This window comes from Miniopterus schreibersii (genome assembly GCF_964146895.1).
Source record: "Miniopterus schreibersii genome assembly, chromosome: 1".
NCBI lineage: Eukaryota > Metazoa > Chordata > Mammalia > Chiroptera > Miniopteridae > Miniopterus > Miniopterus schreibersii.
The window spans coordinates 4,271,414-4,284,629 of NC_138101.1; the positions used below are offsets into that span (position 1 = coordinate 4,271,414).

The 13,216-nt window shown below is 52.5% G+C and overlaps 1 protein-coding gene across 1 annotated transcript in view; it reads right to left on the reverse strand.

Annotated features, from left to right (window-relative positions):
- The window catches only part of CLNK (cytokine dependent hematopoietic cell linker), a gene marked incomplete at both ends in the record, with an annotated part of 55,710 nt that extends 44,795 nt beyond the window's left edge, over positions 1-10,915 (reverse strand). Inside the window, 2 exons of the mRNA XM_081156742.1 lie at positions 8,335-8,363; positions 10,888-10,915. Coding sequence (XP_081012868.1) covers positions 8,335-8,363; positions 10,888-10,915 — 57 coding nt within the window. The remainder of the gene's footprint in view (positions 1-8,334; positions 8,364-10,887) is intronic.
- Between the last annotated feature and the right edge of the window lie 2,301 nt (positions 10,916-13,216).

The following is a 13,216-nucleotide window of genomic DNA, read 5'->3' on the forward strand; positions in this document are numbered from 1 at the left end:
CTTGCAAAACAGGGGCGATGGGAAAGGAGGAAAGGAAATCAGACCCAAACAAAGGGGCCTCCCCCTTTCCATCCACAGCAGGTTCCCATCCTCAGGGAAGGAGGCGGACCCTCCCCCCATCGAGGGCCCCTGAAGTAGCATCTCAGCCCACTGAGGGGCTGTCTCCCCTTCCCCCCTCCCCTGAAGGCACAACGCGATGCATTTGCAGTTATCTGTCCACACGTCGGTCCCCTTAGACAGACTGCACCCGAATGCTTTGAGGGCCTGGTCATATGTATGCGTCTCCAGCCCCAGGCACAAGGCTCAATACTGACCAGGTGGGTTCCTGATAGGCGTTTGCTGAATGAATATTGTTCAGTGGAAGCTTCTCGACAGGCCACTCCCTCACTTGGACTTGTTTTATGAAAGGTGCCTGAAGGTCGCCCGGTGCACGCAGTGTCCTGTGGTTTACATTTTACCCTCAGTCTGTGCAAAACCACCCAGTGCTCACAGGGCCTGCAGGCTTTTTTTTTTTTGCTTCCTCATAGACTTCATTTTCCTAAATCACACTCCAGCTTCATGCTGTTAGTCTGCTTTAGGAACATTATATGCGGAAAATGTTCTTATCACAGTCTTTTTATTAGCGCACGTGTGAGAAGTTTCTAGCAGGTGTCAGGACCAGAAGCTGCGCGCTTCTTAGCAACTGGTTTGCTTTGATTTAATGGAAAACACCAGCCCTGTGAGAGATTCTATTTCCCCTCCTCCTTGGCTGCTAAAAACCTCAGGGCAAATGTCTGGCCTGCGTCCAGGGGCTGTAAGGGACTGGGGTATGACGTACTTCTACATCTGGGTCTGGCTTCATCATTTTTAAAAAACTCTGTCCTTTTACCTTGAATTCTCCTGCCAAACCAAAGGATGAAACTCAGAGCTGTGCCTGTGTCACCACTCCCCAGTCTCTGGGGGGGCGGAATGTGTAAATTGGGGAAAGTTGGGCTCAGTGGAAACGCAGCTCTCTGGTTTGGAGGACCCTGCGCGGGGGAGTGTAAATGAGCCAAAGCGAGTCTCCTGGAGTTGATGAGATGGGAGGTGCAGCGCCCCCTGGTGGTAGGACTAGCAGCTATCACCACCCTGGGGCACTAATGACATCTGTCCCAGCAGGATCACGCCCCCACTGAGGTCCCTGGAAAAGAAACCTACAGGTTTCTCAGGCCCTTCGGAGTAGCAGTTTGTACTGTCCCCTGAATCGAAATAGGCTGGCCCTCTGGACACTCCACGCTCTCGCTCTGGCCTCAGGGGCTGGCCAGAGACAGAGGACCCCAAAGCCCTTAGTGCTAACGCAAGCCACTGGGCTAAAGGAGAGTGTTTGGAAAATGACCTCCTTTAATCCACATTGGACTGTGACGTGGGCCAGAAAGAAGCCTTTCTTTTATTAAGGCGACTAGCGTTGTAGATTCTGCGTGATAGACGCGAGCCCCGCCGATTCGTGCAGGCCTTTCAGTTTCTCCCTAGCAGGGACCGAGAGAGCCAATAAATACGTCATTCCCGGCCCCGGGGGCCTGCCTCCCAAGGCGGGGGGGGGGGGGGGGGGAGGTCTCCGGCTCTTGATGGCTCCTACGCATCGTTAAGCGCAGGACAAATGAACAGTCGGCTGGGAATTGTAGGGAGGGGTGCGGCGGGAACACCCCCGAGCTGGAACCAGCCGCAAAGCTTCAGGCCCAACCTGCCTCCCCCCCTTGCCGCATCAACTGGAGCTTGACCCTTCCTCCTGCCCGACCCCAGGTCCCACCGAATGGGCACCCCCAAACGCCCCCAAGTCTCCGAGTCTCCCCGGAAGTGAAGGACAGGCTGGCTTCCCAGAGAGCCGTTTCCCAGCAAGATGAATGGAGCTGCTTTCACGTCGCCCTCCTGGAGAAGTTACGCTCAGGCTGTGGCTGCGCAGGGCCATCCATCACCGCGACACCAGCGGCCCCCGCGTGCCCCTCCAGGAAGCGCCTCTCTACAAACGACAGCGTCCCCTTGAGCGGTATTGTTAAGAGGGACACGAAGATGAATGCGTGTCCTGTGAGGCTCAGGGCTTTCCCGACGGGCAGGAAGCACGGGGCCCAGGCTTCGGCCGTCAACCTGGACGCCCCGTCTCATGCCCACAGAGGCGCATGGTCAGTGCCGGTCCAGTTAAGGCCCCTGACCATTTTCATCTTGGGTGCTTAAAAAAAAAGGAAATGAGAAGAAGCGGATCCCTGGTATAAACTGCTTTCTACCCACGTTCCTACGTGATAGTCACACTGTAGTTTGAAAACTACTGAGGTGGAAGCTCCGAGTCCCTCCCACTGGAAGATGGGCCATGAAGAGAGAGACTCTCGGACCGTCAACACTCCGTGAACCTGAGCCCCCGAGGCGCAGGGCCGGTGCCTCCTCCACGCCCATTTGCTACCCGGTCAGGGCCAGGGAGCTATGGGACGGTCACACTGGGGGAAATGCCCCAAGCAGAACCAACTTTCGTTTCCTCTCTTCACAAGGCTTCTGAGGGAGGGGTGGGAGAGAGTGCGGGAGGGTTCCGGCCCCCCAACTCCAGACGCCCCCAGCTGGATCTACTCAAATAGGTGGTGAAAGCAAAAGGCCGTGAGTTCCAGGTGCCCGCCGCGAGCGCTCCGCGGCCGACAGCCGAGCCCCCACCCGCTCCCCTTTCTTCTCAGCACCAGGCCCCCGAGGCCGGCTGGGCGCATGCTGCCTGGAGTCGCAGGTCTCACACGTCAGATGCCCCGGCAGCTACGCGTGGCCGCGGGTCCAGCTGGGGTGCATGTTAGAGGTGGGGCATCAACTCAGCTTCCAGGAAGCGTCCCTAAGGGAAGCTGTGTGCTGTCCAGTCCTTCCTTTTCTCCCCTGTCTCTCCTGCTGTCCGGGTCACGGATGTCACTATTGGAGGCCATGGGACACAATCCCATTGCAGGACAATGCAAGGGCGGGAGCGAGAGCTCTGAGGACTTCAAGGAGCAGAACCGCCCAACAGCCTCGGACTGCAAACCGCTAGAGCCGACTTACACGCGAACAAAAATAAACACCCGCCACGTTGAGGCCTCGCGGTTTCCTTTCTAAAGTGTCTTGCCGCCGTTCGCGCTTTACCAGCTTTGGAGTTCACCAAGAGCGTGGCAGGGCCTCTGATCCAAGGCAGGAGCCCACGTTTCAGGGAAGCTGAGTGAGAAGTTCCAGGTTCGAATCCCAAGCGTGTCCCTTTCTGGCTGTGGGGCCTCGGGCAAGCTTAGGAGCCTCGGTCAACTAACATTACCCTGTGGAATGGGGATGACAGTCTCTACCCCAAATAGCTGTGCAGAAGTTTAAAAATGGAAGTCCCTGGCTCAGTGCCCCGCCAATGAACTGCTGTGCTCTGTGTTTCACGTCTTTTCAGGTCACCTTCACGACCAAGTCTTTTTCACGCAGTCCAGATTCTTAGTTCTCTCGGCTTTCGTATCTGTGGTAGGAAACTGTTTGCGATTTAATGCTCATTTTAAAACAAAACATGAATCCTTTTCAACGTTGAACTTTGTGGACATGCACCTGTTGCGTTCTTTGCACGGGTTCTTCAGGCTGGGGCCCCTTCCAGCTGTGGGGCTCAGAGAGTCAGGGACCATCACCATCTGGTTGGCCTTATTTTTTAAAATTTATTTTAGGGAGAGTGGAAGGGAGGGTGTCAAAGAGAGAGAGAGAAACATCGATGTGAGAGAGACACATCGACTGGCTGCCTCCAGCATGGGCCCTGACCAGGGCCGGGGATTGAACTTGCAACCCAGATGCATGCTCTCAATCAGGAATCGAACCCAAGACCCTTCGATGCCTGTGCCTACGCTCTACCACTGGGCCACACTGGCCAGGGCGATCTTCTCATTTTAAAGATGAACAGAAGGGAGGCCAGATGTTTGGTGCACAGCACCACGTGTGCTGTGATGGATTTGGCTTCTCCTCTGTTTACCTGATCTATGCAGTGAGCTTGGTAAAATCACCTCCCGGCAGCTAAATGACACCAGGGTGTCAAACGCCTGGCCCACGCTAGGGACCTGACTCGAAAGATGTTAGCTGCTTTCCATTTCCTCTCCATCTCAGGCCCTAGAACTTGCTGATGTCATGAGAGGACCAGCATTCAAATTCTGGACTCTGGACTCACAGCCTTGGTTCTTTCATGTGACTTGGTTCTTTCAAGTCACACTGTGCGGACTTTCTTGCTTTTTACCTTTTAGGAATCAAAGGTATTTGGGGACAGAGGCATCAACCTGATCTCCTCTCACCATGATGAGAACTGGGATCGTTCACACCCTGTACCCTGGCAGGTCCCAAGCCCTAGGCCATCAGTCTATGGCTATAGGTAGAGGCAGGAATGAACTCCTTTATGTTCATCTTCGCTGTCTCTGAGTAAAAGGTTATAGTGTCCATGAGCCCTGGCAGCATGACTTGTACTCGGGAAGAGAGAAATGAGAGCAGGGAAGCGAAGGAAGGGGGGAGAGGAGACAGAAGTAGAGATGCTGCGGGTTATACACATCCGTGTGTCTGTTCCATATGCCTGTTACGATACACGCGCATCTACATATCTGTTTGTGTCTTCCATCTGTCTGTCATCTATCAATCATCTATCTATCTATCTATCTATCTATCTATCTATCTATCTATCATCATCATCTATCTATCATCTATCTATCTATCAATCAATCATCTATCATCTCTCTATCTATCATCTATATCTATCTATCTCTATCTATCTATATCTACATCTATATCTATCTATCTATCATCTATCTATCATCTATCTGCCTATCTATATCTATCTATCTATTATCTATCTATCTATCTATCTATCTATCTATCTATCTATCTATCTATCTATCTATCTATCATCTCATCTATCTATATCTATCTATCTATCATCTCATCTATCTATATCTATCTCTCTATCTCTCTATCATCTATCTATCTATCTATCTATCTATCTATCTATCTATCTATCTATCTATCTATCATCTGTCTATGTATCTATCATCTATCTATCTGTCATCCATCTCTACCAGCTTAGTCATTTAGCTCTTTTTGGTATTTCACTTTCATTCACTGAACCACAGTCTCCTGATCTGAAGATTGTGAGTTGTGAATTTCAAGCACTAACAGTCCAAACTCACAGAAATAGCTAGATGGGAGACATTTATTGGTGAGTTGGGGGAACAGTATTAATGTTCTCATTGGGTGGCCCTTGAGAATTCAATTCCCTTCTCTAGTTCTTAATCCCCTTGCCTGGAAAGAGTGGTCTTAGAATCTCAGACTTGCCGAGTCCTCGGGACCTTTTATCTTCATTTTAAAAACACACACCTAGCCCGGCCAGGCGCGGCTCAGCGGTTGAGCATCGACCTAGGATCCAGGAGACTGTGGTTTGATTCTAGGTCAGGGCACATGCCCCGGTTGTGGGCTTGATCCCCAGTCGGGGGCGTGCAGGAGGCAGCCAATCAATGATGACTCTCTCATCACTGATGTTTCTATATCTCTCTCCCTTCCTCTCTCTGAAATCTATATATTTGAAAAAAACAACAACAAAAACCCCCACATACACCTGTACCCAAAGCTGGTTATAGTATCTGTCACAGGAAGAACTACTACCGACTGCTTGAATGAATGGATGGATGACAGATAAATGCATGAATGGCGAGAGGTAAGGCAGCTGCTTGTCATTCTTGTTCATGGGAGATCTCCAGAAATTCAAGTGAGATTTTCCGAGACAGTTGTTGCCTGGAGAACTGACCGCAGCTACTTGGTGGGGACAGCCTTGACACTTTCTTTTTGCTTCAAGCAGTGGTTCTTAAAAGACCACCCTAGAACCACCTGAATTGGAATGATCTTGTTAAAATGAGAGATTCCTGATCTTGGAATAAGCCTGCCGAAGCAGGAGCCAGGGCGGGGCGAGAACATGTGTTTTTAACGGTTGTGATTCGGATACACACTGAATTTTGAATACCATTCTTAATCCTTGGGTTTGGCAATCTTGCACGATTTGCAATCTTTTCCTGTGCTCACCAGAACTGGGGAAACACCTTTGCCCAGGATTCCAACCGTCAGCTTCTCAGTTTGTTTGCCCACCGGTTTCTGCTGGGAACAGGCCTCTGCCCATTAAAGCAGGGCCTGCGATATCCAGGAAGGACCAGCAGGAGGCACCAGCTGCTCACATATTCCCGACCTGCCCTTTCTTCCCCTAGTTCCAAAACCTACTCATTTTTCTTTTAAAAGTGGGAAAAAAACCCCCAACCTTCAAGACCGCTTTCTTCAGAAAACCAAAAGCAAAACAAAACAAGTGTTTCTGGACAAAACGGAGCCTCTCCTCTGTGTGAGTCCACGTCATCAGCGTTTTTATTGTGTTTGGCGACTGAAGACAGGACGGCCCAGTTTCTAAGTAGGGCATCTTCTCCGATTTCATTCTTTATTCAGCCGGAGGAGGAAGCCCCTGAGTTGGCTTTATGGAAACACGTGGCACTGTCCTCTGTATGTCAGCCTCACAGAGGGATCCGCATCGACAGGTCGTCAAGTCTGAGTACGTGTCTGTCTGCTCCGGGCCTGGAGCATTCTTCATATTTGCATAGATGGTTTTTAGTATGTAAACATATATGCTAGATAGATCGCTTTCAGTAGAAGAATTAAGATATAGGTAAGCAAAAAATGAAAACACAGTATTCTCTCATATCGATGCCCCACGATATTTTCAAGTAATCCCATGGCAAAAAAAATCACAGACAATTTAAAAGAACCTGGGAACGTCATAAATATCCCCGTGACGAGCAGTCTCTCATGTCAGTCGTATGTGCATCCTAGCTGTATGAGTCCTGCTAGAGTTGAGTAGACACCCGCGGTGCTTGGCAAGCATGCGGGGCGGGGCGGAGTGCCTTGGGCAGGGCATGGACTCCAGTGCATGTGGGCAGGGTGAGCAGCTGTATTTTAGTGGACATTTTGGGGGTTTAGATTGGTTTTCTTTTCCCTGTTCGTGTCTCTAGAAGGTTGTTGATGAGATGGAATAGCCACCTGCCAGTTTCTGTCTACCTAGTGCAGGTGAACAGCAAGGTCAAAGGGAGAGGCGTGCAGGCCCCGCGTTTATAATTCAGCAGCCACAGCAGGAGCCACCCCCTTTAGCATTTTCTACAGCTCCCCCCGCCCCAGGACTCCAAGTAGATGGTGGGATGGGGCATATTTGAGACCAAAACTCCAGTACAATTTGGAAGCATTGACCTGAGAAAATGTAACCTCTGTTAGGCCCTGGCTGGGAAGCTTGATAAGAGCATGTTCTGTGGGAGGGCTCAGAGCTGGGTGCCGGTTTTTCATGTAAATTCACACTTGCAATTTTTATTTTACTTTCCCCTGTTCTCCCCACTGCTACGTGGGACATGCTGAGTGCCGGTAAAATGCCTCAACGTGCACCATAAGCAGCCTTTCGAATTCAGTCCCTGATTGCATCACTCCCTGTCATCCCATCTCGGCTTCACACACTTCCTCACGTCGGTTTCTCTTTTTTCCTGTCTCATGCCAGTCGTCATTTCTGGCCACCAGCTTTCTAGGGAAGTTCTATGGGACTTTCCTTGAAATTATATACACACATGTTTCATTGTTTACAAATCCTCACCTGAGGACACGCTTAGAGAGAGGAAGAGAGAGAGAAAGAGAGAGAGAGACATCGATGTGAGAGAGAAACATAGATCGGTTGCTTTACATACGAGCCCCGATCAGGGATTGAACCTGCAACCCAGGTATGTACCTGGGAATCGAACTGCAGCCTTTTGGTGGACAGGACAACGCTCAACTAGCTGAGCCACTCCAGCCAGGCTCCTTGAAATTGTAATGCTCCAAGGGGAACAGTATATCCTCTTAGTCACACTTGCAGGAGCTCCTGTAGGTGCCAAGTACCAGGAGCGAGGCTCTGAGAAGACACCAGAGGAGCATAAAGTGTGGTTTCTGACCCATTCACCCACCTGACACGTATTCTGGGGAGAACCCATCACACCGAGTCCAGTTGAGCGAACACTCACGAGTAGCTGCAATACTGGCACTTAGACTCCTACCCACTCTACAGACAAGGAACTCAGGCCTGGAGGGATGTGTGCCCCACCCCAGGCTACACAGCTGCCAGGTGGAGAGACAGGGCTCTCACCGGCTCGGCCAGGGCCCAGCGCTGTGGAAGTCACAGCCAGGCTGCCCCCTGGGAGCAGGCCCAGGGAAAGGCCATAACAGCCATCGAACAGGCCAGTGGTTTTTACCAGACAGAAAGACAAGGAAGACAGGAAGAGTTGGACAGGCTGGTGCTGACATTCCCACCGCCTCGGGGACCACGGGCCCCTGACTCACCTGGGGCACTTCTGACTTGAGGCCAGGACCTAGGGCAGAACAGAGAAGCAGGGTGAGTGTCAGTCAGCTGCAGGTTCACAGACCTTCCCGAGAGGGGGCCGGTTATCAAGGAGCGATTTCTCAATATCTGCCTTGCTCTAGACCTAAAGGAACAGCTCATGACAGAGAACACAGAAAGTAGAAAACGCACGTGGAGGAAAGCAATCGGCAGCATGGGTAGTGATTGGGCGAATTTTCACAGGTGCCCGCGCATACGAGGGTGGCACACACCCTCAAATATGCCGACGTGTGAGCACACACCAGGACGTGCAGGGTCCCGGTGTTACAAACATGTGTATCTTTAACTGTTGTATCTGGAGGGGCAGCTAGGGCCTGGCTAGTTTTCACTATTGTGAACATGGTTGCCACGTGCGTCCGCGCCTGCGTGTTTAACCTCATTGCTGAGTATTTCCACGGAGACACCCTGTCAAGTGCAACGAAGGGGACGGTGCTGTGGGCCTGCTAACCCCTCGTTCGCATCACCCGCCAGGTGCCTTCTACGGGGCCGCGCGGGTCCTACCCCAGTCCACAGGTGGGAAGGGGCCTCCCGCACCTCACCCCGTGAAACCCGTCTTTAAAACGGCCTCGCGCACTTGGCACTTCGTTCCTGTCTCACTTCTTTGATGACCAGTGAGGCTGAATTAGTATCATTACCATTATCATTATTATTATTACCGTTATAACTTTGAAACGGTTTTGAGCCATTTGCACTTCCTCTGTGACAAGTCACATGGGCGCGTCTTTGCCGTTTTCCAGGGAGCTCTTTGCGGGGCCGCCACCCCTGCCTTGGACAGTGTGCTTTGGCGGCACTTTTCCCCGACTCGGGGGCTGGGAAGCTGGAAGGACTCGGCTTCTGTGAGCGCCTTTGTGCCTTTAACAACGGGCCCTGGCATCCTCCTGTCCTCCGAGGATCCCAGAGTGCGTCACAGGAGCAATTAACTGAGCATCGCAACGCACGCGGTGTAAATATTTATGAGGCCTGGTTGGCGGCGGGGACACTGGGCACAGAACAGCGAAGCCGGGAGGTGTTGGTAACCAGGAGACCTCAGCCCGAGTCCAACCTCCAGCTCACGCGGTTGCCCTCCATTCACCATTTATACTCAGAACGACCTGCCGGGTAGCCAGGACTGTCCCAAGGTCACAGACAAGGGGACAGGGGATTCGGAGGCCCCACGATCTGCCCCTTCCCGGGGAGAGTGGGGGATTTGACGCCAGCCCCGAATCTCGCCCCCTCCCCTCCCCGGCCTGCAGGCAGTGGGGAGTCTGGCTTCCTGGGAACCCCGCAGCCACGGGGCTGGGGCCCTTGTGGTCCACTCTTGGCCCCCTTCCAAGGCGCCTGAGATTCTGCAGAAGTGAACAGCAAACCGGCCAGCGAGGAGCCGGTCATTCACCCGGGGCCTGGGAGCGCTCTCTGACGCTTTCAACACATGGCCTGTCCGGGACATCCTGGTCTTTGATTAAGGCCTCAGAAGGCCCCCAGACCTGCAACTCATGCATGTGAAACAGAAATGATGAGGTTGTGAGTGTGCAGTGAGCCTAATGTGGGGGGGCTGGGGACAGGGGGCGGGAGCCTGGTGTGAGCCATGCCCAGGTCTTCTCAGGCCCTAGAGAACCGCAGCCTTTAATCAGGATTCCGTCCGGTTTCTTATCTTGGCCTCACCTGGTGTTTAGAATCAAAGACCATTATGCTAGAAAGCACCTTGGAGACAATGCGGCTCCATTCCCTCTTCCCAGTTTTAGGCTCTTGGAGGCAGAAGGGGGGTCTTTTGACCCCTAAACGGAGTGGCTTCGAGGGGAGTGAGCTGTCCACAGGAGGGGAGGCTGGGCTCCTCCAGGGGGGACCCCACGCTGCAGAAGGAGCTGAGCTAAAGCTAAAAGAATGCAGTGACTTCCCTAAAGTGGGACAGTGAGCTCCAGGCAGAGCGGGATTTGTCCGACCCTAAATCCCTTATTATTTACAAGCCTAGAGCAAGCAGTTACTTAGGCAGCAGCCTCCGAGTCCCAGAGACTCCGATTGTCAGGGCTGATGGAAAGTGGCTTATCTGATCCACTCTGCCGCCCGCGTGGCAGGAGGTGGGGTCCCCAGCGACGGCGCTCATCCACAGGTCAGTCCTCGGGGACTGTCACCCCAGGGCTCTCTGTGCGTCAGTGCAAGCCAGAGAATTAGCAGAGGCAGCTAATGACACAAGGCCCATGTGTCAGCAAAGCCGGGAGGACGGTGTTATCCCAGCTGAGCCCGGGAGGTGGGAGGGGAAGGAGAGGCCGAACCTGCACCCAGGCCTGGGAAGGACAGGGCGGGGTCGGAGGCAGCCTGGGCTCCGCAGGTGCATCTGGCTGGAGTGCAGCTGACACTCTCTGAAGAGGCTCTGTGTTAACACTCTGCAGCTTGACAGCCTGGGGTGATTAATGAAAGATCCTGCTAGCAAACGTCATGGACATTCGATGTTTTCTCTGTGCTCGAGCAAGGCCCATGTGTTAGTGGCTGCCTCCTGCCCGGGAACTGCAGGGGCGCACCCTGGGTGCTGTCCTCAGCAGCATCCATCACGCGGTCACGTGCCACGGGCCACAGCTGGACGGTGTTAAAGCTCTCTCCCCGCCTGCTCCCTCCACATCTGGGCCTCAGTGAGGCAGGTCTTCCTCTGTATTCCTCGTGTCCACATTTTGGCAGGGAATTCACAGGATATAAGATGACAGAGCTGACCTCCAGAGGTTGGTGGCTTTCAATATTTAAGGCTCCTTACAAATAAAGAGTTTTAATTTCTGAATTATTTAAAATTTTTAATATTTCATAGTAATTTAATGTTTAATAATTTTTCATTAAATTTTTTTATATGTTTTTATTGATTTCAGAGAGAGGAAGGGAAAGGGAGAGAGAGAGAGAAAAACATCAGTGATGAGAGAGTCATTGATCGGCTGCCTCCTACACACCCCCTACTGAGGATGGAGCCCTCAACCCGGGCATGTGCCCTGACCAGGAATTGAACCGCAATCTCCTGGATCGTAGGTTGATGCTCAATCACTGAGCCACACCAGCCGGGCAATAATTTTTATTTTTAATTAACCCGCCCCCCCCCGCCCCGCCGCTGCCTAGGAGAATTGACTCTGCAGAAGCAGGCCGGTGCAGGTGTCTTCTACTTATCCAGGGAACAAAGTTGGATGGTGTGTTGTTCCAGCCCCATAGAGACGGGACTTGGTCCTGTCTCCAGGGTCCCTGTCCCAGCATGGGGACCAATTTCTTATTGCCCCCTGAGTGTAGAGCGTGGGGTCCCTCTGGGTCTCCCCAGGCACCCATGCTGGTCCAGGATGCGCCAGCAAAGCCCTCGGGAAATGGCCAGGGTGACTTCACCCTGCCACTGTCTCCCTCTCCCGAGCCTCCCAGGTGAACTGGCTCAGTTCCGTGTCTCATCTGCTAGAATATTCATCAGTCCTGCCCCTGACATAAAAACACTACTTTAGAATAAGAGCTTCTAATGTTTGGAAGACAATGGATATTTTTGAGAGTTGCCGAACTCAGTTTTAATATAAGTCCATTACCTTCATCTCTGTCCCTGAATGTCTGCACCGGAAGCCATTCCACCTGACCCTCCTGGAGATTTGTGGTGGGCAGAATCGTGGTATCAATTTCAGGGCATTATGGAGTAAATGCAGCACCAAATGGGACCAGGACTTAAACCTTTCCCTCTGCAGGTGGACGGATGGAGGCCCAGGTTCCCTGCTGGAGGAGATCTCCATGGGGTCCCTTCTCACCCTCCTTCCTCTCCACCACCGGGCAGGGGTGGGGTGGGTTGCAGCAGGGAGCTGTGGGAGCTCAGGCTTGGGAATGTGCGGTGTGCTCAGAGGGGAGGGAGCGGAAGGGATTAGCTCAGAGGACTGTGCCCGCCTGTGGGCAGTGTGGGATGCTCAGAGCCGCAGCTCAGAAAAGTAATGTAGGGGCAGGTGCGATGCCCTGGAGAGGGCAGGGCTGGAACAGTCTATGTAAGAAGCAGTGACAGCCTGCCCAGTGACAGTGAGTGTGGCCACCAAAGCCTCCTCTGACCATCTGGCACCTGGCCAATGGAACCCACACCCACGTAATCTGAACACAGTACATTGGGGTTTCTTAAACTTCCTGCCCTGGGCCCCCAGGTCCTGAAAAGGAGACCAGGTACCTAATACAGTGTCTGGAATGTGGCCCCTACACAGAAATATGTTTTATGAGCATGAATGAATGAATGAATGCACATGTCCAGGGAAGCGAAGATAAGAGGGGCATCTCCAGAGTAAGAGAGCCTACAGGCGCGTCGGAGACCAAGTCTGGGTCTGGCACGTTCCTGTCCTATCCCAACAAGGCCTCCAGTCCACACACAGCAGGAGCCTGGTCCACATGTGTGCACACGTCCCACGTAAATACCCCAGAAATTGGTTCTACCTTGTTTTTTGTGACATGCAAGATTGGAGAGTGTCTCTGAGCCCGTGCTCCTCTGAGGCAGATGAAATTCACACCGAGGTGGAATCGGGTCAGGGCTCATCTTTCGTAAGTGAACAGCTGGGTTCATGCCTTGTCAGAGGAAGCCTGCCTTTGTTTCAACAACCTTTTTTCTATTTAATTAAAAAAATATTTGGCCCTTGCTGGGTGGCTCAGTTGGTTGGAGCATCGTCTTGTCCACCAAAAAGTTGCGGGTTCGATCCCAGTTGAGGAGCCATCAGCTTGCGAGATCTTCAGGAGGACACTACTTTCTGCACAGTGAGGGGGGCAAGAGGGAGCAGAGGTGATTCTTATGGGTCTCTCGGTGCCAGGGATTCCCAGGGCAGCTGGAGGACAGGCAGGGCAGAACCAGAGCTGCCAAGAGCAGACAAGCAGCCG